Consider the following 25,285-nt stretch of genomic DNA (forward strand, 5'->3'; position numbering starts at 1 on the left):
CTATCTAGTCAAAACCATCACTATTCACTAATATCCATAACCTGTATACTATCTAGTCAAAACCATCACTATTCACTAATATCCATAACCTTTATACTGTCTAGTCAAAACCATTACTATTCACTAATATCCATAACCTGTATACTATCTAGTCTAACGTATTCACTAATATCCATAAACTGTATACTATCTAGTCAAAACCATTACTATTCACTAATATCCATAAACTGTATACTATCTAGTCAAAACCATCACTATTCACTAATATCCATAACCTGTATACTATCTAGTCAAAATCATTACTATTCACTAATATCCATAACCTGTATACTATCTAGTCAAAACCATTACTATTCACTAATATCCATAACCTGTATACTATCTAGTCTAACGTATTCACTGTAATATCCATAACCTGTATACTATCTAGTCTAACGTATTCACTGTAATATCCATAACCTGTATACTATCTAGTCTAAAGTATTCACTGTAATATCCTCTATCTTTCAGTCTATCGGGCATTTTTCAGTTCGGAGAGGCAGACAAAATGGACATTCACAGACAGGACAGCCACAACAGCAATCACAACTTCCGTCATGGTCGTCAAACGTCAGTCCTGGGGCACGTGCGTAGGCTTCTCAGCGTCCAGGATCCCCCAGAGCTCGTCCCTCCTCGGCCCTCCTTCAAACGTCACAGCAGTGAGGCCTTCTTCCCCTTCAGACCTGACTCCCATGACTACCCTGGATCAGACGACCAGGCCTCCCCAGGACCTGATCACTCTCTGTTCCCCAGACCTAACCTCTTTAACTCCTATAACCCCCTCTCGACCAACCACCCTCTGGATACGCTACGGGAGGTTAGCAGTACTCTTTCTTCCCTGGACACTGAGCCCCGTACGCCGTCCTTCACAGACCTGCCTCAGTGGGTGGTAAGTCCACCTGCTTCTTCTGATGCTCATGGGGATAGTGGTTATGGGGGTGATGGAGGGACGTGTGGGGCGTTATCTGGGGCTCCACAACCCCTGAATCATATAGAGGCCTTCTCCCAACAGACAGGGCATGAGCAGGCCTCAAGTAAGCCTGGGACTCCAGTAGATCTGTCCCCCATTGTGGAGGCTCTGGCCCTGAACACGAATCAGGGCAACAGCTGTACCCAACCGAGGCCCAAGAAGTTGAGCTGGAACGTCCCCAAAGACTGGTGTAAGCCACAGAGACGTCAGCTGTCCTTCCAGTTCTCCAGACAGGGCTCAAAGAGCTCCCTGCACAGCCTGCCTAGTCCTCAAGGCCTAGGGAGGAGGAGAGGCCGAAACACTTCCACAGCCCTCCACTTTCCTGCTGAGCCTGCCCAGTTCCAAGCACTGCAAGTCCCAGAGACAGACATTCTGGAGTCCAATGGTCATGAGAGTGACAAGAAGGACACCAATGACAGCCAAGAGAACAAGGACAAGTCACAATCGGAGAAGTCGTAATGTTCTCCTGACTTACAGTACATATCGACCTGCTGTGCCCTAGTATGAGTCACTTAACAGGATCTCTAAGGGTGTACCCAGCATTATTATAATTTACATCCTAATAAACATAAAGTGTTTGTTTTATAATCAAATATAATTTATTCAGTCATCGTTCACTGTTAATCATTGTACTCACAAAATGATGCAACAAAAAAACACCTGATTGAGTTTAAACAATTATTTATTACATTTAGTAGAATGGAAATGCATGAATTTTTCTCAAAAGATGCCAGACAGCCACTGATAATGCTGGACAGACAGCCTTTCAGCCTTCCCATGAAGCACTTCAGTCTCAGTGATGATGACAGGAGGTGCAGCATGGTGATTCCATGCATCGCTTCATCCACTCTTTCACTATCCTTCCTTCCTTCCTCCTATCATCCATCCATCACTCCCTACTTCCATCGCTCCCTTCCCACCTCCCATCTATGAATCCATCTCTGCATCCAATGTTGCATAGCGTGTGTGTCTGGCCTTAGCGAAGCCCACCCTGTCCTGTCCCCGGTCATATATACTATAGTAATCAGAGAGGAACACGTCCCCTAGGATCCACAGAGGATCCGTCGAGGAGTGCAGATCCTCCCCCTGGAACCCACTGAAACAGATCTCATGATCACCCATCAACTCCTGAAGAGAGGGAGGGAGGAGGAGGGAGGAGGGAGGGAGGGAGGGAGGAGGGAGGAGGGAGGAGGGAGAGGAGGAGGGAGAGGAGGAGGGAGGAGAGAGGGGAGGGGGAGGGAGAGGAGGAGGGAGGAGAGAGAGGAGGCGGGAGGAGAGAGGGGAGGAGAGAGGAGGAGGGAGGAGGGAGGAGAGAGGAGGAGGGAGAGGAGGAGGAGGGAGAGGAGGGGGGAGGAGAGAGGAGGAGAGAGGAGGAGGAGGGAGGAGAGAGAAGGAGGGAGGAGAGAGAGGTGGAGAGAGAAGGAGGGGGAGGAGGAGAGAGAGGAGAGAGGAGACAGGAGGAGGGAGGAGAGAGGAGAGACAAGGAGGGAGAGGAGAGAGAGAGGAGGAGAGAGAAGGAGGGAGAGGAGGAGGGAGGAGAGAGAGGAGAGAGAAGGAGGAGGGAGAGGAGGAGGGAGGAGAGAGAGAGGAGGAGAGAGGAGGGAGAAGGAGGAAGAAGGAGAGAGAAGGAGAGAGAAGAAGAGAGGAGTGAGAGAGAAGGAGAGAAGGAGGAAGGAGGGAGAAGAAGAGGAATGGAGAGAAGGAGAGAGAAGTAGAGAGAAGGAGGGAGAGAGAAGGAGAGAGGAGGGAGGAGAGAGAAGGAGAGAGAAGTAGAGAGAGAGAAGGAAGGTAAAGGAGGGAGAGAGTGAGTGTGTCAGAAATATGACAACAATCATAAGAACCACTCATCAAAGACCATATGTTTTTTGACACAGGCCTACCGTACGACACAACAAAATGTATATCTATAATTTATACTGAAATGATTATCACACACAAGTTAAAGTATATACTGTAATAGTATGTATGCCGAAATCTGGAAATATCTCACTTGTCATGTTCATTCACTGTCTGTTGGACCAGTACCCACCCTTTTGACGTAGGACTCAGCAGTGAGCACGTATTCCACCCCGTTGAGCGTGATGGTCACCTGGGGCAGGCTGGAGATTCGGGCGCAGTCAATCAGGTACTGCAACACATTTTCCTCATTGAAAAGCATTGAAGAGAATTGGAATTTCAGTGTACTTCCTGAATCAACTGGAATGTAAATGGTATTGAGCCTCGTGCAGCCCCTGTAACTCTACAGAGACGGGCATGGAATGGGGACACTTCTCCAATGGAGGTGGGGGTCGCTCCTATCACTAGTAGTAGTAGTAGTAGTAGTAGTAGTAGTAGTAGTAGTAGTAGTAGTAGTAGTAGTAGTAGTAGTAGTAGAAGCAGCAGTAGAAGCAGTAGCAGCAATAGTAGCAGGATTAGCAGCAGTAGTAGTAGTAGCAGTAGTAGTAGCAGGATTAGTAGTAGTAGTAGTAGTAGTAGTAGTGGTGGTAGGAGCAGTAGTAGTAGCAGGATTAGTAGTAGTAGTAGTAGTAGCAGCAGTAGTAGTAGTAGTAGTAGTAGCAGCAGTAGTAGCAGTAGTGGTAATAATAGTATTTGCAGTAGTAGTAGCTGTAGTAGTAATAGTAGTAGTAGCAGCAGCAGTAGTAGCAGTAGTAGTAATAGTAGTAGCAGCAGTAGTAGCAATAGTGGTAATAGTAGTATATGCAGTAGTAGTAGCAATAGTAGTACTAGTAGTAATAGTAGTAGTAGCAGCAGTAGTAGCAGTAGTGGTAATAGTAGTATTTGCAGTAGTATTAGCTGTAGTAATAGTAGTTGTTACATCTGCTCCTGCCACACCTACTTCTCATCCAGAACCTCCCTAAACCTGGCACCACTCCCCAGTGCTCTCTCCCTCTCTCTCTGTGTGTATGTGATTGTGTGAGTGGAGACAGGTCTGCTGGAAGCAGAGCAGAACCCTACAAATCAAGAACCCTACAAATACTCAGCCCTGCCACTTCCATGCTGCCAGATCGTAGCCTCTACTCAGTCAGTCTGCATTTCAAGCTGTTTGTTCTTGCATAGATTTTCTTATCCTGTTTTTCCCTAGCCTCACGCTGCTTTTTCTCTCCACTACAGTCCTGTCTGCTCTGACTCAGGTACCTGTCTCCAGTCCTGTCTGCTCTGACTCAGGTACCTGTCTCCAGTCCCGTCTGCTCTGACTCTGGTACCTGTCTCCAGTCCCGTCTGACTCTGGTACCTGTCTCCAGTCCCGTCTGCTCTGACTCAGGTACCTGTCTCCAGTCCCGTCTGACTCTGGTACCTGTCTCCAGTCCCGTCTGACTCTGGTACCTGTCTCCAGTCCCGTCTGACTCTGGTACCTGTCTCCAGTCCCGTCTGCTCTGACTCTGGTACCTGTCTCCAGTCCAGTCTGCTCTGACTCTGGTACCTGTCTCCAGTCCCGTCTGCTCTGACTCTGGTACCTGTCTCCAGTCCCGTCTGCTCTGACTCGGGTACCTGTCTCCAGTCCCTCGTCTTCTCAGTCCTGCTTCCCTGCCCTGGATCCCTGCTCTACTGCTTCAATGTATTCCGCTCCAGACCAGCTTACACGGATCCTAATCTCCTTGCCCCCCAGGCTCAACCGTAAGGCTCTCCAGAGGGTAGTGAGGTCTGCACAACGCATCACCGTGGGCAAACTACCTGCCCTCTAGGACACCTACACCACCCGATGTCACAGGAAGGCCATAAAGATCATCAAGGACAACAACCACCCGAGCCACTGCCTGTTCACCCCGCTATCATCCAGAAGGCGAGGTCAGTACAGGTGCATCAAAGCTGGGACCGAGAGACTGAAAAACAGCTTCTATCTCAAGGCCATCAGACTGTTAAACAGCCACCACTAACATTGAGTGGCTGCTGCCAACACACTGACTCAACTCCAGCCACTTTAATAATGGGAATTGATGGAAATTGATGTAAAATATATCACTAGCCACTTTAAACAATGCTACTTAATATAATGTTTACATACCCTACATAATTCATCTCATATGTATATACTGTACTCTATATCATCTACTGCATATTTATGTAATACATGTATCACTAGCCACTTTAAACTATGCCACTTTGTTTACATACCCTACATTACTCATCTCAGATGTATATACTGTACTCTATTCCATCTACTGCATCTTGCCTATGACGTTCTGTACCATCACTCATTCATATATCTTTATGTACATATTCTTTATCCCTTTACACCTGTGTCTATAAGGTAGTAGTTTTGGAATTGTTAGGTTAGATTACTCGTTGGTTATTACTGCATTGTCGGAACTAGAAGCACAAGCATTTCGCTACACTCGCATTAACATCTGCTAACCATGTGTATGTGACCATTAACATTGCAAAACTACCATTCCAGTATTTTACTTGCTATATTGTATTTACTTTGCCATCGTGGCCTTTTTTGCCTTTACCTCCCTTCTCACCTCATTTGCTCACATTGTATATAGACTTGTTTATACTGCATTATTGACTGTATGTTTGTTTTACTCCATGTGTAACTCTGTGTCGTTTTATCTGTCGAACTGCTTTGCTTTATCTTGGCCAGGTCGCAATTGTAAATAAGAACTTGTTCTCAACTTGCCTACCTGGTTAAATAAAGGTAAATAAATAAATAAACATCTGCTAACCATGTGTATGTGACAAATACAATGGATTTGATTAGTATATAACGTTATAATATCACCTCTCCAATGGAGGTGGGGGTAGCTCCTATCAGCTGTTGTAGAGCGAGGATGTCACGGTTGGGGCCGATGATGAGAGACGTGCCTGTATCAACGATGGCCTGACAGCCGCGGGGACAGAAAGTCAAGGCTCCCTGGACCTGTATACTGCAGTGGAAGAGGTGGAGGAAAACATGTGTTCAGAACTACAGGGAGATGACCTTTTTACAAGAATTCAACCTCTAATTTGGCTGCCATTTTGGTTTACTAGGATACAGCAACAAGGTGAGACGAAAGGGACTTTTCTGACCAGCATCCCATTGACTTCCTAACTAGCCAAAACCTGCCCCTAACCTAACCCTTAACCCTGCCCCTAACCTTAACCAAACCCTTAACCCTGACCCTAACCTTAACCAAACCCTTAACCCTGCCCCTAACCTTAACCAAACCCTTAACCCTGACCCTAACCTTAACCAAACCCTTAACCCTGACCCTAACCTTAACCTAACCCTGACCCTAGAATGATATGAGTTATCCTGGTTCTGACCCAGTTTGACCGAGGGACAACATGATATGAGTTATCCTGGTTCTGACCCAGTTTGACCGAGGGACAATATGATATGAGTTATCCTGGTTCTGACCCAGTTTGACCGAGGGACAACATGATATGAGTTATCCTGGTTCTGACCCAGTTTGACAGCGGGACAACATGATATGAGTTATCCTGGTTCTGACCCAGTTTGACCGAGGGACAACATGATATGAGTTATCCTGGTTCTGACCCAGTTTGACAGAGGGACAACATGATATGAGTTATCCTGGTTCTGACCCAGTTTGACCGAGGGACATGATATGAGTTATCCTAGTTCTGACCTGGACATCTTGATCTGCCAGTAGCTCTTCAGGGTAACAGGGTTCCAGTTGATGGGTCCACTGTAGAGCGCCTCGTCCATCCCTCCTAGCAGCAACTCTCCCTCTGGGTCCCTCGGCATCTTACTCCTGGAAGCAGAAGCAATCAAATTACGATGGGAAAATGGATCAATTCTACTCCTCTAGATCAGTAGGGGAGAGTGGGATTAGTCGAGTCACACTTGTTTCAAGGAAACAATAGACAAAATGTATTTAAAAAATATATATATATACAGTGCCTTGCGAAAGTATTCGGCCCCCTTGAACTTTCGATCCATCGCTCTAACCACTAGGCTACCTGCCGCGCCATAGTGGTTAAGGGTGTATGCTTGAATCCCTGAGTCGAATAGGTGAAACATGTGTTGATGTGCCTTTGAGCAAAAGGCCCTTAACCCTAATCTGTAACTCACTCTGGATTAGAGTGTCTGTTTATTGACTCGATTAGAGTGTCTGTTTATTGACTCGATTAGAGTGTCTGTTTATTGACTGGATTAGAGTGTCTGTTTATTGACTGGATTAGAGTGTCTGTTTATTGACTGTTTATTGACTGGATTTGAGTGTCTGTTTATTGACTAGATTACAGTGTCTGTTTTATTGACTGGATTAGAGTGTCTGTTTATTGTGTCTGTTTATTGACTGGATTAGAGTGTCTGTTTATTGACTGGATTAGAGTGTCTGTTCATTGACTGGATTAGAGTGTCTGTTTAATGACTGGATTAGAGTGTCTGTTCATTGACTGGATTAGAGTGTCTGTTTAATGACTGGATTAGAGTGTCTGTTTATTGACTGGATTAGAGTGTCTGTTTAATGACTGGATTAGAGTGTCTGTTTATTGACTGGATTAGAGTGTCTGTTTAATGACTGGATTAGAGTGTCTGTTTATTGACTGGATTAGAGTGTCTGTTTATTGACTGGATTAGAGTGTCTGTTTATTGACTGGATTAGAGTGTCTGTTTATTGACTGTTTATTGACTGGATTAGAGTGTCTGTTTAATGACTGGATTAGAGTGTCTGTTTATTGACTGGATTAGAGTGTCTGTTTAATGACTGTTTATTGACTGGATTAGAGTGTCTGTTTATTGACTGTTTATTGACTGGATTAGAGTGTCTGTTTATTGACTGGATTAGAGTGTCTGTTTATTGACTGTTTATTGACTGGATTTGAGTGTCTGTTTATTGACTAGATTACAGTGTCTGTTTTATTGACTGGATTAGAGTGTCTGTTTAATGACTGTTTATTGACTAGATTACAGTGTCTGTTTATTGACTGGATTAGAGTGTCTGTTTAATGACTGTTTATTGACTGGATTAGAGTGTCTGTTTATTGACTGTTTATTGACTGGATTAGAGTGTCTGTTTATTGACTGGATTAGAGTGTCTGTTTATTGACTGTTTATTGACTGGATTTGAGTGTCTGTTTATTGACTAGATTACAGTGTCTGTTTTATTGACTGGATTAGAGTGTCTGTTTAATGACTGTTTATTGACTAGATTACAGTGTCTGTTTATTGACTGGATTAGAGTCTCTGTTTAATGACTGGATTAGAGTGTCTGTTTAATGACTGGATTAGAGTGTCTGTTTATTGACTGGATTAGAGTGTCTGTTTTATTGACTGGATTAGAGTGTCTGTTTATTAGAGTGTCTGTTTATTGACTGGATTATAGTGTCTGTTTATTGACTGGATTAGAGTGTCTGTTTAATGACTGGATTAGAGTGTCTGTTTAATGACTGGATTAGAGTGTCTGTTTATTGACTGGATTAGAGTGTCTGTTTATTGACTGGATTAGAGTGTCTGTTTATTAGAGTGTCTGTTTATTGACTGGATTTGAGTGTCTGTTTATTGACTGGATTAGAGTGTCTGTTTATTGACTGGATTAGAGTGTCTGTTTATTAGAGTGTCTGTTTATTGACTGGATTAGAGTGTCTGTTTAATGACTGGATTAGAGTGTCTGTTTAATGACTGGATTAGAGTGTCTGTTTATTGTCCATCCCTCCTAGCAGCAACTCTCCCTCTGGGTCCCTCGGCATCTTACTCCTGGAAGCAGAAGCAATCAAATTACGATGGGAAAATGGATCAATTCTACTCCTCTAGATCAGTAGGGGAGAGTGGGATTAGTCGAGTCACACTTGTTTCAAGGAAACAATAGACAAAATGTATTTAAAAAATATATATATATACAGTGCCTTGCGAAAGTATTCGGCCCCCTTGAACTTTCGATCCATCGCTCTAACCACTAGGCTACCTGCCGCGCCAGTGGTTAAGGGTGTATGCTTGAATCCCTGAGTCGAATAGGTGAAACATGTGTTGATGTGCCTTCGAGCAAAAGGCCCTTAACCCTAATCTGTAACTCACTCTGGATTAGAGTGTCTGTTTATTGACTCGATTAGAGTGTCTGTTTATTGACTCGATTAGAGTGTCTGTTTATTGACTGGATTAGAGTGTCTGTTTATTGACTGGATTAGAGTGTCTGTTTAATGACTGGATTAGAGTGTCTGTTTATTGACTGTTTATTGACTGGATTTGAGTGTCTGTTTAATGACTGTTTATTGACTAGATTAGAGTGTCTGTTTATTGACTGGATTAGAGTGTCTGTTTATTGACTGGATTAGAGTGTCTGTTTATTGACTGTTTATTGACTGGATTAGAGTGTCTGTTTATTGACTGGATTAGAGTGTCTGTTCATTGACTGGATTAGAGTGTCTGTTTAATGACTGGATTAGAGTGTCTGTTTAATGACTGGATTAGAGTGTCTGTTTATTGACTGGATTAGAGTGTCTGTTTAATGACTGGATTAGAGTGTCTGTTTATTGACTGGATTAGAGTGTCTGTTTATTGACTGGATTAGAGTGTCTGTTTATTGACTGGATTAGAGTGTCTGTTTATTGACTGTTTATTGACTGGATTAGAGTGTCTGTTCATTGACTGGATTAGAGTGTCTGTTTAATGACTGTTTATTGACTGGATTAGAGTGTCTGTTTATTGACTGTTTATTGACTGGATTAGAGTGTCTGTTTATTGACTGGATTAGAGTGTCTGTTTATTGACTGTTTATTGACTGGATTTGAGTGTCTGTTTATTGACTAGATTACAGTGTCTGTTTTATTGACTGGATTTGAGTGTCTGTTTAATGACTGTTTATTGACTAGATTACAGTGTCTGTTTTATTGACTGGATTAGAGTGTCTGTTTAATGACTGTTTATTGACTAGATTACAGTGTCTGTTTATTGACTGGATTAGAGTGTCTGTTTATTGACTGTTTATTGACTGGATTAGAGTCTCTGTTTAATGACTGGATTAGAGTGTCTGTTTAATGACTGGATTAGAGTGTCTGTTTATTGACTGGATTAGAGTGTCTGTTTTATTGACTGGATTAGAGTGTCTGTTTATTAGAGTGTCTGTTTATTGACTGGATTATAGTGTCTGTTTATTGACTGGATTAGAGTGTCTGTTTAATGACTGGATTAGAGTGTCTGTTTAATGACTGGATTAGAGTGTCTGTTTAATGACTGGATTAGAGTGTCTGTTTAATGACTGGATTAGAGTGTCTGTTTAATGACTGGATTATAGTGTCTGTTTATTGACTGGATTAGAGTGTCTGTTTAATGACTGGATTAGAGTGTCTGTTTAATGACTGGATTAGAGTGTCTGTTTATTGACTGGATTAGAGTGTCTGTTTATTAGAGTGTCTGTTTATTGACTGGATTACAGTGTCTGTTTATTGACTAGATTAGAGTGTCTGTTTATTGACTGGATTAGAGTGTCTGTTTAATGACTGGATTAGAGTGTCTGTTTAATGACTGGATTAGAGTGTCTGTTTATTGACTGTTTATTGACTGGATTAGAGTGTCTGTTTATTGACTAGATTACAGTGTCTGTTTATTGACTGGATTAGAGTGTCTGTTTATTGACTGGATTAGAGTGTCTGTTTATTGACTGGATTAGAGTGTCTGTTTATTGACTGGATTAGAGTGTCTGTTTAATGACTGGATTAGAGTGTCTGTTTATTGACTGTTTATTGACTGGATTAGAGTGTCTGTTTATTGACTGTTTATTGACTAGATTACAGTGTCTGTTTATTGACTGGATTAGAGTGTCTGTTTATTGACTGGATTAGAGTGTCTGTTTATTGACTGTTTTATTGACTGGATTAGAGTGTCTGTTTTATTGACTAGATTACAGTGTCTGTTTATTGACTGGATTAGAGTGTCTGTTTATTGACTGTTTTATTGACTGGATTAGAGTGTCTGTTTTATTGACTAGATTACAGTGTCTGTTTATTGACTGGATTAGAGTGTCTGTTTAATGACTGGATTAGAGTGTCTGTTTATTGACTGGATTAGAGTGTCTGTTTATTAGAGTGTCTGTTTATTGACTGGATTAGAGTGTCTGTTTATTGACTCGATTAGAGTGTCTGTTTATTGACTGGATTAGAGTGTCTGTTTAATGACTGGATTAGAGTGTCTGTTTAATGACTGGATTAGAGTGTCTGTTTATTGACTGGATTAGAGTGTCTGTTTAATGACTGGATTAGAGTGTCTGTTTATTGACTGGATTAGAGTGTCTGTTTAATGACTGGATTAGAGTGTCTGTTTATTGACTGGATTAGAGTGTCTGTTTATTGACTGGATTAGAGTGTCTGTTTATTGACTGTTTATTGACTGGATTAGAGTGTCTGTTTAATGACTGGATTACAGTGTCTGTTTATTGACTGGATTAGAGTGTCTGTTTATTGACTGTTTATTGACTGGATTTGAGTGTCTGTTTATTGACTAGATTACAGTGTCTGTTTTATTGACTGGATTAGAGTGTCTGTTTAATGACTGTTTATTGACTAGATTACAGTGTCTGTTTATTGACTGGATTAGAGTGTCTGTTTATTGACTGGATTAGAGTGTCTGTTTATTGACTGGATTAGAGTGTCTGTTCATTGACTGGATTAGAGTGTCTGTTTAATGACTGGATTAGAGTGTCTGTTTATTGACTGGATTAGAGTGTCTGTTTATTGACTGGATTAGAGTGTCTGTTTAATGACTGGATTAGAGTGTCTGTTTATTGACTGGATTAGAGTGTCTGTTTATTGACTGGATTAGAGTGTCTGTTTATTGACTGGATTAGAGTGTCTGTTTATTGACTGTTTATTGACTGGATTAGAGTGTCTGTTTAATGACTGGATTAGAGTGTCTGTTCATTGACTGGATTAGAGTGTCTGTTTAATGACTGTTTATTGACTGGATTAGAGTGTCTGTTTATTGACAGGATTAGAGTGTCTGTTTATTGACTGTTTATTGACTGGATTAGAGTGTCTGTTTATTGACTGTTTATTGACTGGATTAGAGTGTCTGTTTATTGACTGGATTAGAGTGTCTGTTTATTGACTGTTTATTGACTGGATTTGAGTGTCTGTTTATTGACTAGATTACAGTGTCTGTTTTATTGACTGGATTAGAGTGTCTGTTTAATGACTGGATTAGAGTGTCTGTTTATTGACTGGATTAGAGTGTCTGTTCATTGACTGGATTAGAGTGTCTGTTTAATGACTGGATTAGAGTGTCTGTTTATTGACTGGATTAGAGTGTCTGTTTAATGACTGGATTAGAGTGTCTGTTTATTGACTGGATTAGAGTGTCTGTTTAATGACTGGATTAGAGTGTCTGTTTATTGACTGGATTAGAGTGTCTGTTTATTGACTGGATTAGAGTGTCTGTTTATTGACTGGATTAGAGTGTCTGTTTATTGACTGTTTATTGACTGGATTAGAGTGTCTGTTTAATGACTGGATTAGAGTGTCTGTTCATTGACTGGATTAGAGTGTCTGTTTAATGACTGTTTATTGACTGGATTAGAGTGTCTGTTTATTGACAGGATTAGAGTGTCTGTTTATTGACTGTTTATTGACTGGATTAGAGTGTCTGTTTATTGACTGTTTATTGACTGGATTAGAGTGTCTGTTTATTGACTGGATTAGAGTGTCTGTTTATTGACTGTTTATTGACTGGATTTGAGTGTCTGTTTATTGACTAGATTACAGTGTCTGTTTTATTGACTGGATTAGAGTGTCTGTTTAATGACTGTTTATTGACTAGATTACAGTGTCTGTTTATTGACTGGATTAGAGTGTCTGTTTATTGACTAGATTACAGTGTCTGTTTATTGACTGGATTAGAGTGTCTGTTTATTGACTGTTTATTGACTGGATTTGAGTGTCTGTTTATTGACTAGATTACAGTGTCTGTTTTATTGACTGGATTAGAGTGTCTGTTTAATGATTGTTTATTGACTAGATTACAGTGTCTGCTTTATTGACTGGATTAGAGTCTCTGTTTAATGACTGGATTAGAGTGTCTGTTTAATGACTGGATTAGAGTGTCTGTTTATTGACTGGATTAGAGTGTCTGTTTTATTGACTGGATTAGAGTGTCTGTTTATTAGAGTGTCTGTTTATTGACTGGATTATAGTGTCTGTTTATTGACTGGATTAGAGTGTCTGTTTAATGACTGGATTAGAGTGTCTGTTTAATGACTGGATTAGAGTGTCTGTTTATTGACTGGATTAGAGTGTCCGTTTATTAGAGTGTCTGTTTATTGACTGGATTATAGTGTCTGTTTATTGACTAGATTAGAGTGTCTGTTTATTGACTGTTTTATTGACTGGATTAGAGTGTCTGTTTTATTGACTAGATTACAGTGTCTGTTTATTGACTGGATTAGAGTGTCTGTTTATTGACTGGATTAGAGTGTCTGTTTATTGACTGTTTTATTGACTGGATTAGAGTGTCTGTTTTATTGACTAGATTACAGTGTCTGTTTATTGACTGGATTAGAGTGTCTGTTTAATGACTGGATTAGAGTGTCTGTTTAATGACTGGATTAGAGTGTCTGTTTATTGACTGGATTAGAGTGTCTGTTTATTAGAGTGTCTGTTTATTGACTGGATTAGAGTGTCTGTTTATTGACTAGATTAGAGTGTCTGTTTATTGACTGGATTAGAGTGTCTGTTTAATGACTGGATTAGAGTGTCTGTTTAATGACTGGATTAGAGTGTCTGTTTATTGTCTGTTTAATGACTGGATTAGAGTGTCTGTTTATTGACTGTTTATTGACTGAATTAGAGTGTCTGTTTATTGACTAGATTAAAGGTTGTTCATTGACTGGATTAGAGTGTCTGTTTTATTGACTGGATTAGAGTGTCTGTTTATTGACTGTTTATTGACTAGATTACAGTGTCTGTTTTATTGACTAGATTACAGTGTCTGTTTATTGACTGGATTAGAGTGTCTGTTTATTGACTGGATTAGAGTGTCTGTTTATTGACTGTTTATTGACTGGATTAGAGTGTCTGTTTATTGACTGGATTAGAGTGTCTGTTTATTGACTGTTTATTGACTGGATTTGAGTGTCTGTTTATTGACTAGATTACAGTGTCTGTTTTATTGACTGGATTAGAGTGTCTGTTTAATGACTGTTTATTGACTAGATTACAGTGTCTGTTTATTGACTGGATTAGAGTGTCTGTTTATTGACTGTTTATTGACTGGATTTGAGTGTCTGTTTATTGACTAGATTACAGTGTCTGTTTTATTGACTGGATTAGAGTGTCTGTTTAATGATTGTTTATTGACTAGATTACAGTGTCTGCTTTATTGACTGGATTAGAGTCTCTGTTTAATGACTGGATTAGAGTGTCTGTTTAATGACTGGATTAGAGTGTCTGTTTATTGACTGGATTAGAGTGTCTGTTTTATTGACTGGATTAGAGTGTCTGTTTATTAGAGTGTCTGTTTATTGACTGGATTATAGTGTCTGTTTATTGACTGGATTAGAGTGTCTGTTTAATGACTGGATTAGAGTGTCTGTTTAATGACTGGATTAGAGTGTCTGTTTATTGACTGGATTAGAGTGTCCGTTTATTAGAGTGTCTGTTTATTGACTGGATTATAGTGTCTGTTTATTGACTAGATTAGAGTGTCTGTTTATTGACTGGATTAGAGTGTCTGTTTAATGACTGGATTAGAGTGTCTGTTTAATGACTGGATTAGAGTGTCTGTTTATTGACTGGATTAGAGTGTCTGTTTATTAGAGTGTCTGTTTATTGACTGGATTTGAGTGTCTGTTTATTGACTGGATTGGAGTGTCTGTTTAATGACTGGATTAGAGTGTCTGTTTATTGACTGGATTAGAGTGTCTGTTTAATGACTGGATTAGAGTGTCTGTTTAATGACTGGATTAGAGTGTCTGTTTATTGACTGGATTAGAGTGTCTGTTTAATGACTGGATTAGAGTGTCTGTTTATTGACTGGATTAGAGTGTCTGTTTTATTGACTGGATTAGAGTGTCTGTTTATTGACTGGATTAGAGTGTCTGTTTAATGACTGGATTAGTGTGTCTGTTTAATGACTGGATTAGAGTGTCTGTTTTATTGACTGGATTAGAGTGTCTGTTTATTAGAGTGTCTGTTTATTGACTGGATTAGAGTGTCTGTTTATTAGAGTGTCTGTTTAATGACTGGATTAGAGTGTCTGTTTAATGACTGGATTAGAGTGTCTGTTTATTGACTGGATTAGAGTGTCTGTTTATTGACTGGATTAGAGTGTCTGTTTATTGACTGGATTTGAGTGTCTGTTTATTGACTAGATTACAGTGTCTGTTTATTAGAGTGTCTGTTTAATGACTGGATTAGAGTGTCTGTTTAATGACTGGATTAGAGTGTCTGTTTATTGACTGGATTAGAGTGTCTGTTTATTGACTGGATTAGAGTGTCTGTTTATTGACTGGATTTGAGTGTCTGTTTATTGACTAGATTACAGTGTCTGTTTTATTGACTGGATTAGAGTGTCTGTTTAATGACTGTTTATTGACTAGATTACAGTGTCTGTTTATTGACTGGATTAGAGTGTCTGTTTATTGACTGTTTATTGACTGGATTTGAGTGTCTGTTTATTGACTAGATTACAGTGTCTGTTTTATTGACTGGATTAGAGTGTCTGTTTAATGATTGTTTATTGACTAGATTACAGTGTCTGCTTTATTGACTGGATTAGAGTCTCTGTTTAATGACTGGATTAGAGTGTCTGTTTAATGACTGGATTAGAGTGTCTGTTTATTGACTGGATTAGAGTGTCTGTTTTATTGACTGGATTAGAGTGTCTGTTTATTAGAGTGTCTGTTTATTGACTGGATTATAGTGTCTGTTTATTGACTGGATTAGAGTGTCTGTTTAATGACTGGATTAGAGTGTCTGTTTAATGACTGGATTAGAGTGTCTGTTTATTGACTGGATTAGAGTGTCCGTTTATTAGAGTGTCTGTTTATTGACTGGATTATAGTGTCTGTTTATTGACTAGATTAGAGTGTCTGTTTATTGACTGGATTAGAGTGTCTGTTTAATGACTGGATTAGAGTGTCTGTTTAATGACTGGATTAGAGTGTCTGTTTATTGACTGGATTAGAGTGTCTGTTTATTAGAGTGTCTGTTTATTGACTGGATTTGAGTGTCTGTTTATTGACTGGATTGGAGTGTCTGTTTAATGACTGGATTAGAGTGTCTGTTTATTGACTGGATTAGAGTGTCTGTTTAATGACTGGATTAGAGTGTCTGTTTAATGACTGGATTAGAGTGTCTGTTTATTGACTGGATTAGAGTGTCTGTTTAATGACTGGATTAGAGTGTCTGTTTAATGACTGGATTAGAGTGTCTGTTTATTGACTGGATTAGAGTGTCTGTTTAATGACTGGATTAGAGTGTCTGTTTATTGACTGGATTAGAGTGTCTGTTTATTGACTGTTTATTGACTAGATTACAGTGTCTGTTTATTGACTGGATTAGAGTGTCTGTTTATTGACTGTTTTATTGACTGGATTAGAGTGTCTGTTTTATTGACTAGATTACAGTGTCTGTTTATTGACTGGATTAGAGTGTCTGTTTAATGACTGGATTAGAGTGTCTGTTTAATGACTGGATTAGAGTGTCTGTTTATTGACTGGATTAGAGTGTCTGTTTATTAGAGTGTCTGTTTATTGACTGGATTAGAGTGTCTGTTTATTGACTAGATTAGAGTGTCTGTTTATTGACTGGATTAGAGTGTCTGTTTAATGACTGGATTAGAGTGTCTGTTTAATGACTGGATTAGAGTGTCTGTTTATTGTCTGTTTAATGACTGGATTAGAGTGTCTGTTTATTGACTGTTTATTGACTGAATTAGAGTGTCTGTTTATTGACTAGATTAAAGGTTGTTCATTGACTGGATTAGAGTGTCTGTTTTATTGACTGGATTAGAGTGTCTGTTTATTGACTGTTTATTGACTAGATTACAGTGTCTGTTTTATTGACTAGATTACAGTGTCTGTTTAATGACTGGATTAGAGTGTCTGTTTAATGACTGGATTAGAGGTTGTTCATTGACTAGATTAGAGTGTCTGTTTAATGACTGGATTACAGTGTCTGTTTATTGACTGGATTAGAGTGTCTGTTTAATGACTGGATTAGAGTGTCTGTTTATTGACTGGATTAGAGTGTCTGTTTAATGACTGGATTAGAGTGTCTGTTTATTGACTGGATTAGAGTGTCTGTTTAATGACTGGATTAGAGTGTCTGTTTATTGACTGGATTAGAGTGTCTGTTTTATTGACTGGATTAGAGTGTCTGTTTATTGACTGGATTAGAGTGTCTGTTTATTAGAGTGTCTGTTTATTAGAGTGTCTGTTTAATGACTGGATTAGAGTGTCTGTTTAATGACTGGATTAGAGTGTCTGTTTATTGACTGGATTAGAGTGTCTGTTTATTGACTGGATTAGAGTGTCTGTTTATTGACTGGATTAGAGTGTCTGTTTATTGACTGGATTAGAGTGTCTGTTTATTGACTGGATTAGAGTGTCTGTTTATTGACTGGATTAGAGTGTCTGTTTAATGACTGGATTAGAGTGTCTGTTTAATGAGTGGATTAGAGTGTCTGTTTAATGACTGGATTAGAGTGTCTGTTTATTGACTGGATTAGAGTGTCTGTTTATTAGAGTGTCTGTTTATTGACTGGATTAGAGTGTCTGTTTAATGACTGAACTGTAAAATGTACCCCATAACCGGGGTAAATTGTTCCAAGAAACCACTTTTTCTGGACAAACTATGTTTTCAAAACTGTAGTGTTTCCATTCATTCTGGTTATTTCTAGAGATACACAACATCCTGAAATATATGTAGATATCTTTGTTAGAAAGAAAACTATATTTCCCTTGACAGAGAAATACTAAATGTAAAAATGGCTAAATTTACCACACTCTCCCCGACCATTAACATCAAGTTTTAGCCTACAGTAACCTGTAGGTCTGTGTGCCTGGGTAGTGTCCTTTACCATCATCATCATCATCAATAACAACATCATGATGGGTAGACAGACAGATATACTCTGTGGTCCTGGGTAGTGTCCTTTACCATCATCATCAACATCAATAACAACATCATGATGGGTAGACAGACAGATATACTCTGTGGTCCTGGGTAGTGTCCTTTACCATCATCATCATCATCATCATCATCATCAATAACAACATCATGATGGGTAGACAGACAGATATACTCTATGGTCCTGGGTAGTGCCCTTTACCATCATCATCATCATCATCATCATCAATAACTACATCATGATGGGTAGACAGTCAGATCTACTCTGTGGTCCTGGGTCGTATATTTACCATCTTCATCATCATCATCAATAATAACAACATCATGATGGGTAGACAGACAGATATACTCTGTGGTCCTGGGTAGTGTATTTACCTTCATCATCATCATCATCATCAATAACAACATCATGATGGGTAGACAGTCAGATATACTCTGTGGTCCTGGGTAGTGTATTTACCTTCATCATCATCATCATCATCAATAACAACATCATGATGGGTAGACAGTCAGATATACTCTGTGGTCCTGGGTAGTGTATATGTGTTCTGTACCTACTTGCTGAGGTAGAAGGAGAAGATAGGTAGACAGTCAGATATACTCTGTGGTCCTGGGTAGTGTATATGTGTTCTGTACCTACTTGCTGAGGTAGAAGGAGAAGATGGGTAGACAGTCAGATATACTCTGTGGTCCTGGGTAGTGTATATGTGTTCTGTACCTACTTGCTGAGGTAGAAGGAGAAGATGGGTAGATAGTCAGATATACTCTGTGGTCCTGGGTAGTGTATATGTGTTCTGTACCTACTTACTCAGGTAGAAGGAGAAGATGGGTAGACAGTCAGATATACTCTGTGGTCCTGGGTAGTGTATATGTGTTCTGTACCTACTTGTTGAGGTAGAAGGAGAAGATGGGTTGGTCCACAGACTTCTGGTTCATGATGCTGTCGAAAACGGGTGTCCCCAGTTCCTCAGCCAGGGAGGGGTACCCCAAACCCAGCACCCCGTCAAACTTAGCCATGACAAAAACAAAACCTGGCTCGTACACCGACTCTCCGAACTCCTGGTTTTTCACCGTCAACGGGCCAATCTGGACAACCACAGGGACGTGTCAGGTGAATGAATGACTGTATATATGTCCTCCCACACCTGATAAACTAGTTAACGTTGGACAACCACAGGGACGTGTCAGGTGAATGAATGACTGTATATATGTCCTCCTACACCTGATGAACTAGTTAACGTTGGACAACCACAGGGACGTGTCAGGTGAATGAATGACTGTATATATGTCCTCCTACACCTGATGAACTAGTTAACGTTGGACAACCACAGGGACGTGTCAGGTGAATGAATGACTGTATATATGTCCTCCCACACCTGATAAACTAGTTAACGTTGGACAACCACAGGGACGTGTCAGGTGAATGAATGACTGTATATATGTCCTCCTACACCTGATGAACTAGTTAACGTTGGACAACCACAGGGACGTGTCAGGTGAATGAATGACTGTATATATGTCCTCCCACACCTGATAAACTAGTTAACGTTGGACAACCACAGGGACGTGTCAGGTGAATGAACGGCTCAACCCTTTCAAAACAATCACACCTTCTAAAGTAAACAAAGCATCAGTAAACAATGTTGCACCCCACAAATGATGCAGCCCCCCCCCCCCCTCTATGGCAAGACCCATCATTCACCCACGTTTAGTTAAAATAGTGCCAGTGCTGTTAGAGACATCGCATATGAGACTAATGTATGATGGGAGACAGATCCACAGTCATCTCCCCGATTTCATCGTGGGGGACAATGATACATACCATCTAATGATATCATATGTGTTTAAGACAACATATTAGACAATCCCCACTAGAAGCTGAGCTGACAGAAACGACACTCTAATTAATTTGGGAAAGTGGGCAGTACAGGGATAAGGGCTAGGAATATTGTGTCACCTTGAGGACTTCCCTGCCCATGATGCCCAGCATGTGTCCCTTGCCATAGTGGATGCCAAACATCCTGCCGTCGTGGGTGAACGTGCTGGACTCAAAGGCCTTGAACTTGCGGTGCATGGCTGGAGAGAGAGAGAGAGAGAGAGAGAGAGAGAGAGAGCGAGAGAGAGAGAGAGAGAGAGAGAGAGAGAGGGTGGAACACAGTGACCTATAGAGGCTAGTCTGCTCTTGTCTGTGTCACACAGTCAGCAGATAAACACTGACTCTAGATAAACAGGAATACATTAGTCTGTTTGGAACAGATTCTAAAAAGATAGTATGGAGAAGGTAAATCTGTTTTATAGTGTGGTCCAGTCCCAAAAAACAGATTGGATTAAGCACAGAAATACAAATGTCTGTTTACCCGTAAACATGTCACATGACCATAATACATCTTGCTCTTTGGTACCATTCAGATAAACATGGTTGTTGTAAAATAGTTATTTTGTCCCCTAGGTGTAGGTTCCGTTAATCCCTAGCTGTGTTCTGAAGTCTCACCACAGGCCTCTGAGACGCAGTAAGAGGATGGGACCCACAGGTCAGACGATCCTGTATCAAACACTACGGTGAAGTTCTGTTTCGGGGTACCCAGGCTGATCAGTCCATAGTACTGGGCCTGGACAATCACACACAGGGAATACAATGGCGTTTTGTCCATTCGTGTATTCTGAAATCTATACAGTGTGTTGATCAACTCTTCAGAAATGTAGGAGGTCGGAGTTCAACACAGTGACACAATTTTAGTACAATACGTGTTTTTGATGTTTTTCAATATACTGAACTGAGGGTTGTTTTTCTCTCTCCATATAATACACCAGATACCACAACAGAGTCCCACTTCAATACAGCTATTCACTTCCATTCAGTCCCACTTACATCCATGAAGTTGTAGAGCCTCTCGCTGCTCTTACCCAGCCTGAGAGAGGGGATACCAGGGGGGTAACACTGGGCGTACCTCCGGTTGAACACATCAGGCTGGTGGTCCCTCATGAAGTCCTCCAGGCGATTGGAGGCTCTCAGCTGGGTACGCACAGAGAGCATCTGACGCAGGGGGATCCTGGACCGAACACACTCAGGTTGGTGGCCATACTGAGGTAGTTTAGATACAGTACACTTGTAGAAATGTTTCCATCCACCAGTAAGTCAGACTTTCGCCTGCTGAAGGTAATTTGTCCCCGATTGAAAGCCTCTTTCATTCCTCACTTACTTCTTATAATGATTCTAATCAGGGTCGGGACGGATTATATATTTTTGGGGTTAGGGGCCCCCTGGGAACGTGCCCGTTCTGTAATCCGAACCTGATTCTCAGGCATTACCATAAATATTCAAGTAAGGCAAAAAATATTTTCAATTATCTTGAAAGGTTTTCAAACAAAGGCCAATTGTTTAGGATCTGTCAGTTCTTACCTGATTAGCCCATGTGCAGTCCAGGAACAGCAGATCAGCGTCAACACAGTCCACCTCATCCTGACTGGTAGTGTCTGTCAGTGGCTGCTGCAGACCAGACGCTCACTGAACACAGAGGCTGTAGACACAACGGACTGGCTACCGTTTAACACTGAGAGGAAAGGTAGGAGGTGAAAATGGGTGGATCTCATTTCCTTGATTCCTCACGTCCTCTCTTTATGCCTCCTCTGAATTCTCATTCAATGGATTTGGAGGTGAGGAGTCAGAGAAACACAATTGATATTCTCCAATGGACTTCTGATCCCAGTAAGACCAGCCCAGCGTATCTCTCCAGGGGAAATGACAGTGAGACAGTAAAACTACGAGGATCTATGTGTTATGCATGTGTAACGTCCAGGATTGATTGATGCATTCTTGAATGCTTTTTCAAGTGGATATTGTACTTCCTTGATTCTGGGTATTTGAGATTGCTGGATTCCCAAATATACATAAAAACACCTCCCATATTAGTCTAAACATCTATCCGGATACGTTTACCAGACTCTCAGGTTGAGGTGACCGAGACCTGCTATTGGTGTTCACGTTAGGCAAATACCCATGTTTACTAGAGATCAAAGAGTCAATCAGACCATAACCAAAAGCAGCTCGGGTACAATGTGTACAGAACAGATTTAGATGTCAAAGTTAAACACGTGATCGTCTTCTTGTCATGATGTTATGTTAAAAATAGAGTCATATTTTTAACATTATAGTACATCTATATCCTTAATATGTTATAGTACATCTATATCCTTAATGTTATAGTACATCTATATCCTTAATGTTATAGTACATCTATATCCTTAATATGTTATAGTACATCTATATCCTTAATGTTATAGTACATCTATATCCTTAATATGTTATAGTACATCTATATCCAAATCAAATCAAATTTATTTTCAAATCAAATTTATTTATATAGCCCTTCGTACATCAGCTGATATCTCAAAGTGCTGTACAGAAACCCAGCCTAAAACCCCAAACAGCAAGCAATGCAGGTGTAGAAGCACGGTGGCTAGGAAAAACTCCCTAGAAAGGCCAATACCTAGGAAGAAACCTAGAGAGGAACCAGGCTATGTGGGGTGGCCAGTCCTCTTCTGGCTGTGCCGGGTGGAGATTATAACAGAACATGGCCAAGATGTTCAAATGTTCATAAATGACCAGCATGGTCGAATAATAATAAGGCAGAACAGTTGAAACTGGAGCAGCAGCACAGTCAGGTGGAAGTTGAAACTGGAGCAGCAGCATGGCCAGGTGGACTGGGGACAGCAAGGAGTCATCATGTCAGGTAGTCCTGGGGCATGGTCCTAGGGCTCAGGTCAGTTGAAACTGGAACAGCAGCATGGCCAGGTGGACTGGGGACAGCAAGGAGTCATCATGTCAGGTAGTCCTGGGGCATGGTCCTAGGGCTCAGGTCCTCCGAGAGAGAGAAAGAAAGAGAGGAGGAGAGAATTAGAGAACGCACACTTAGATTCACACAGGACACCGAATAGGACAGGAGAAGTACTCCAGATATAACAAACTGACCCCAGCCCCCCGACACATAAACTACTGCAGCATAAATACTGGAGGCTGAGACATATCCTTAATATGTTATAGTACATCTATATCCTTAATGTTATAGTACATCTATATCCTTAATATGTTATAGTACATCTATATCCTTAATGTTATAGTACATCTATATCCTTAATGTTATAGTACATCTATATCCTTAATATGTTATAGTACATCTATATCCTTAATGTTATAGTACATCTATATCCTTAATGTTATAGTACATCTATATCCTTAATATGTTATAGTACATCTATATCCTTAATGTTATAGTACATCTATATCCTTAATATGTTATAGTACATTTGGGCTTCCGAGTGGCGCAGCGGTCTAAGTCACTGCATCTCAGTGCTAGAGGTGAACACTACAGGCCCTGGTTGGAATCCAGGCTGTATCACATCTGGCCGTGATAGGGAGTCCCCATAGGGCGGCGCACAATTGACCCAGCGTCGTCCAGGTTTGGCCGCCATTGTAGATAAGTTAGTTCTTAACTGACTTAGCTAGTTAAATATTTAAAAAAAAATCTATCCTTAATATGTTAGTGTCATCAATACAATTACAATCAATACAATTAATATGTTAGTAAGTACATCTACAGTTGAAGTCGGAAGTTTACATACACTTAGGTTGGAGTCATTAAAACTTGTTTTTCAACCACTTGACATGTGTTGTCTGTTCACACTGCTATGCTTTATCTTGGCCAGGTCGCAGTTGTAAATGAGAACTTGTTCTCAACTAGCCTACCTGGTTAAATAAAGGTGTTCTCAACTAGCCTACCTGGTTAAATAAAGGTGTTCTCAACTAGCCTACCTGGTTAAATAAAGGTGTTCTCAACTAGCCTACCTGGTTAAATAAAGGTGTTCTCAACTAGCCTACCTGGTTAAATAAAGGTGTTCTCAACTAGCCTACCTGGTTAAATAAAGGTGTTCTCAACTAGCCTACCTGGTTAAATAAAGGTGAAATAAAAAAATCCTGGGAAAATCTAAAGAAATCAACCAGGACCTTAGAAAAAGATTTGTGACCTCCACAAGTCTGGTTCATCCTTGGGAGCAATTTCCAAATGCCTGAAGGTTCCACATTCATCTGTACAAACAACAGTACGCAAGTATAAACACCATGGGACCACACAGCCATCATACCACACAGGAAGGAGACGCATTCTGTCTCCTAGAGATGAACGTACTTTGGTGTGAAAAGTGCAAATCAATCCCAGAACAACAGCAAAGGACCTTGTGAAGATGCTGGAGGAAACCGGTACAAAAGTATCTATATCCACAGTTAAACAAGTCCTATATCGACATAACCTAAATGGCCGCTCAGCAAGGAAGAATCCACTGCTCCAAAACCGCCATATAAAAGACAGACTACGGTTTGCAACTGCACATGGAGACACAGATCGTACTTTTTGGAGAAATGTCCTCTGGTCTGACGAAACAAAAATAGACCTGTTTGGCCATAATGAGCACGGGGGTGGAAGCGTGATGTTGTGGGGGTGCTTTGTTGCAGGAGGGACTGGTGCACTTCACTAAATAGATGGCGTCATGAGGTAGGAATATTATGTGGATATACTGAAGCAACATCTCAAGACATCAGTCAGGAAGTTAAAGCTTGGTCGCAAATGGGTCTTCCAGATGGACAATGACCCCAAGCATACTTCCAAAATTGTGGCGGAATTGTGGTCAGGAGGAATGGGCCAAAATTCACCCAACTTATTGTGGGAAGCTTGTGGAAGGCTACCGAAAACATTTGACCCAAGTTAAACAATTTAAAGGCAATGCTACCAAATACTAATTGAGTGTATGTAAACTTCTGACCCACTGGGAATGTGATGAAAGAAATAAAAGCTGAAATATATCATTCTCGCTACTATTATTCTGACATTTCACATTCTTAAAATAAAGTGGTGATCCTAACTGACCTAAAACAGGGAATTTTTACTAGGATTAAATATCAGGAATTGTGAAAGACTGAGTTTAAATGTACTTGGCTAAAGGTGTATGTAAACATCCAACTTCAACTGTATATCCTTAAAAAGTACATCAATATTCTTCATATGTTATAGTAGTACATCAACACAAATAATATTTTATAGTCCCTCTATATCCTGAATATAAATGTTAAGTACATCTATAAGTCTAAATACACATTTCAAACTAAGGTTCTCAAGGCATAAAACACTCCACAGACATGGATTCAGAGTGAGATGGCCGAGTTGCTCTGCTACAGTCCCAGCCCCTCCCTACACACACACACGAGGCATAAAACACTCCACA

The 25,285-nt window shown here is 40.4% G+C and overlaps 2 protein-coding genes across 6 annotated transcripts in view; one reads left to right on the plus strand and one right to left on the minus strand.

Moving 5' to 3' along the window:
• Positions 1-3,145, plus strand: part of LOC109879516 (bestrophin-3-like) — a 24,821-nt gene extending 21,676 nt beyond the window's left edge. For 4 of the 5 annotated variants that reach the window (XM_031820120.1, XM_031820119.1, XM_031820121.1 and 1 more), the window contains 2 exons: positions 511-1,485; positions 3,032-3,145. In XM_031820120.1, the coding sequence (XP_031675980.1) occupies positions 511-1,468 (958 nt within the window). In that variant the 3' untranslated portion in view covers positions 1,469-1,485; positions 3,032-3,145. The remainder of the gene's footprint in view (positions 1-510; positions 1,486-3,031) is intronic. The other variant, XM_031820123.1, reaches the window with a different exon arrangement.
• Positions 1,674-21,679, minus strand: LOC109884573 (cathepsin E-like). The gene is made up of 9 exons (XM_031820124.1): positions 21,414-21,679; positions 20,883-21,063; positions 20,505-20,622; positions 19,971-20,089; positions 18,900-19,099; positions 6,583-6,708; positions 5,733-5,877; positions 3,039-3,137; positions 1,674-2,137 (listed from the first exon to the last, which is right to left on the minus strand). The coding sequence occupies exons 1-9, from the start codon at positions 21,470-21,472 to the stop codon at positions 1,937-1,939; spliced, it is 1,248 nt and encodes a 415-aa protein (XP_031675984.1). The 5' UTR covers positions 21,473-21,679; the 3' UTR covers positions 1,674-1,936.
• Between the last annotated feature and the right edge of the window lie 3,606 nt (positions 21,680-25,285).

The sequence above is a fragment of the Oncorhynchus kisutch genome, unplaced genomic scaffold (genome assembly GCF_002021735.2).
Source record: "Oncorhynchus kisutch isolate 150728-3 unplaced genomic scaffold, Okis_V2 scaffold3051, whole genome shotgun sequence".
Taxonomy (NCBI): domain Eukaryota; kingdom Metazoa; phylum Chordata; class Actinopteri; order Salmoniformes; family Salmonidae; genus Oncorhynchus; species Oncorhynchus kisutch.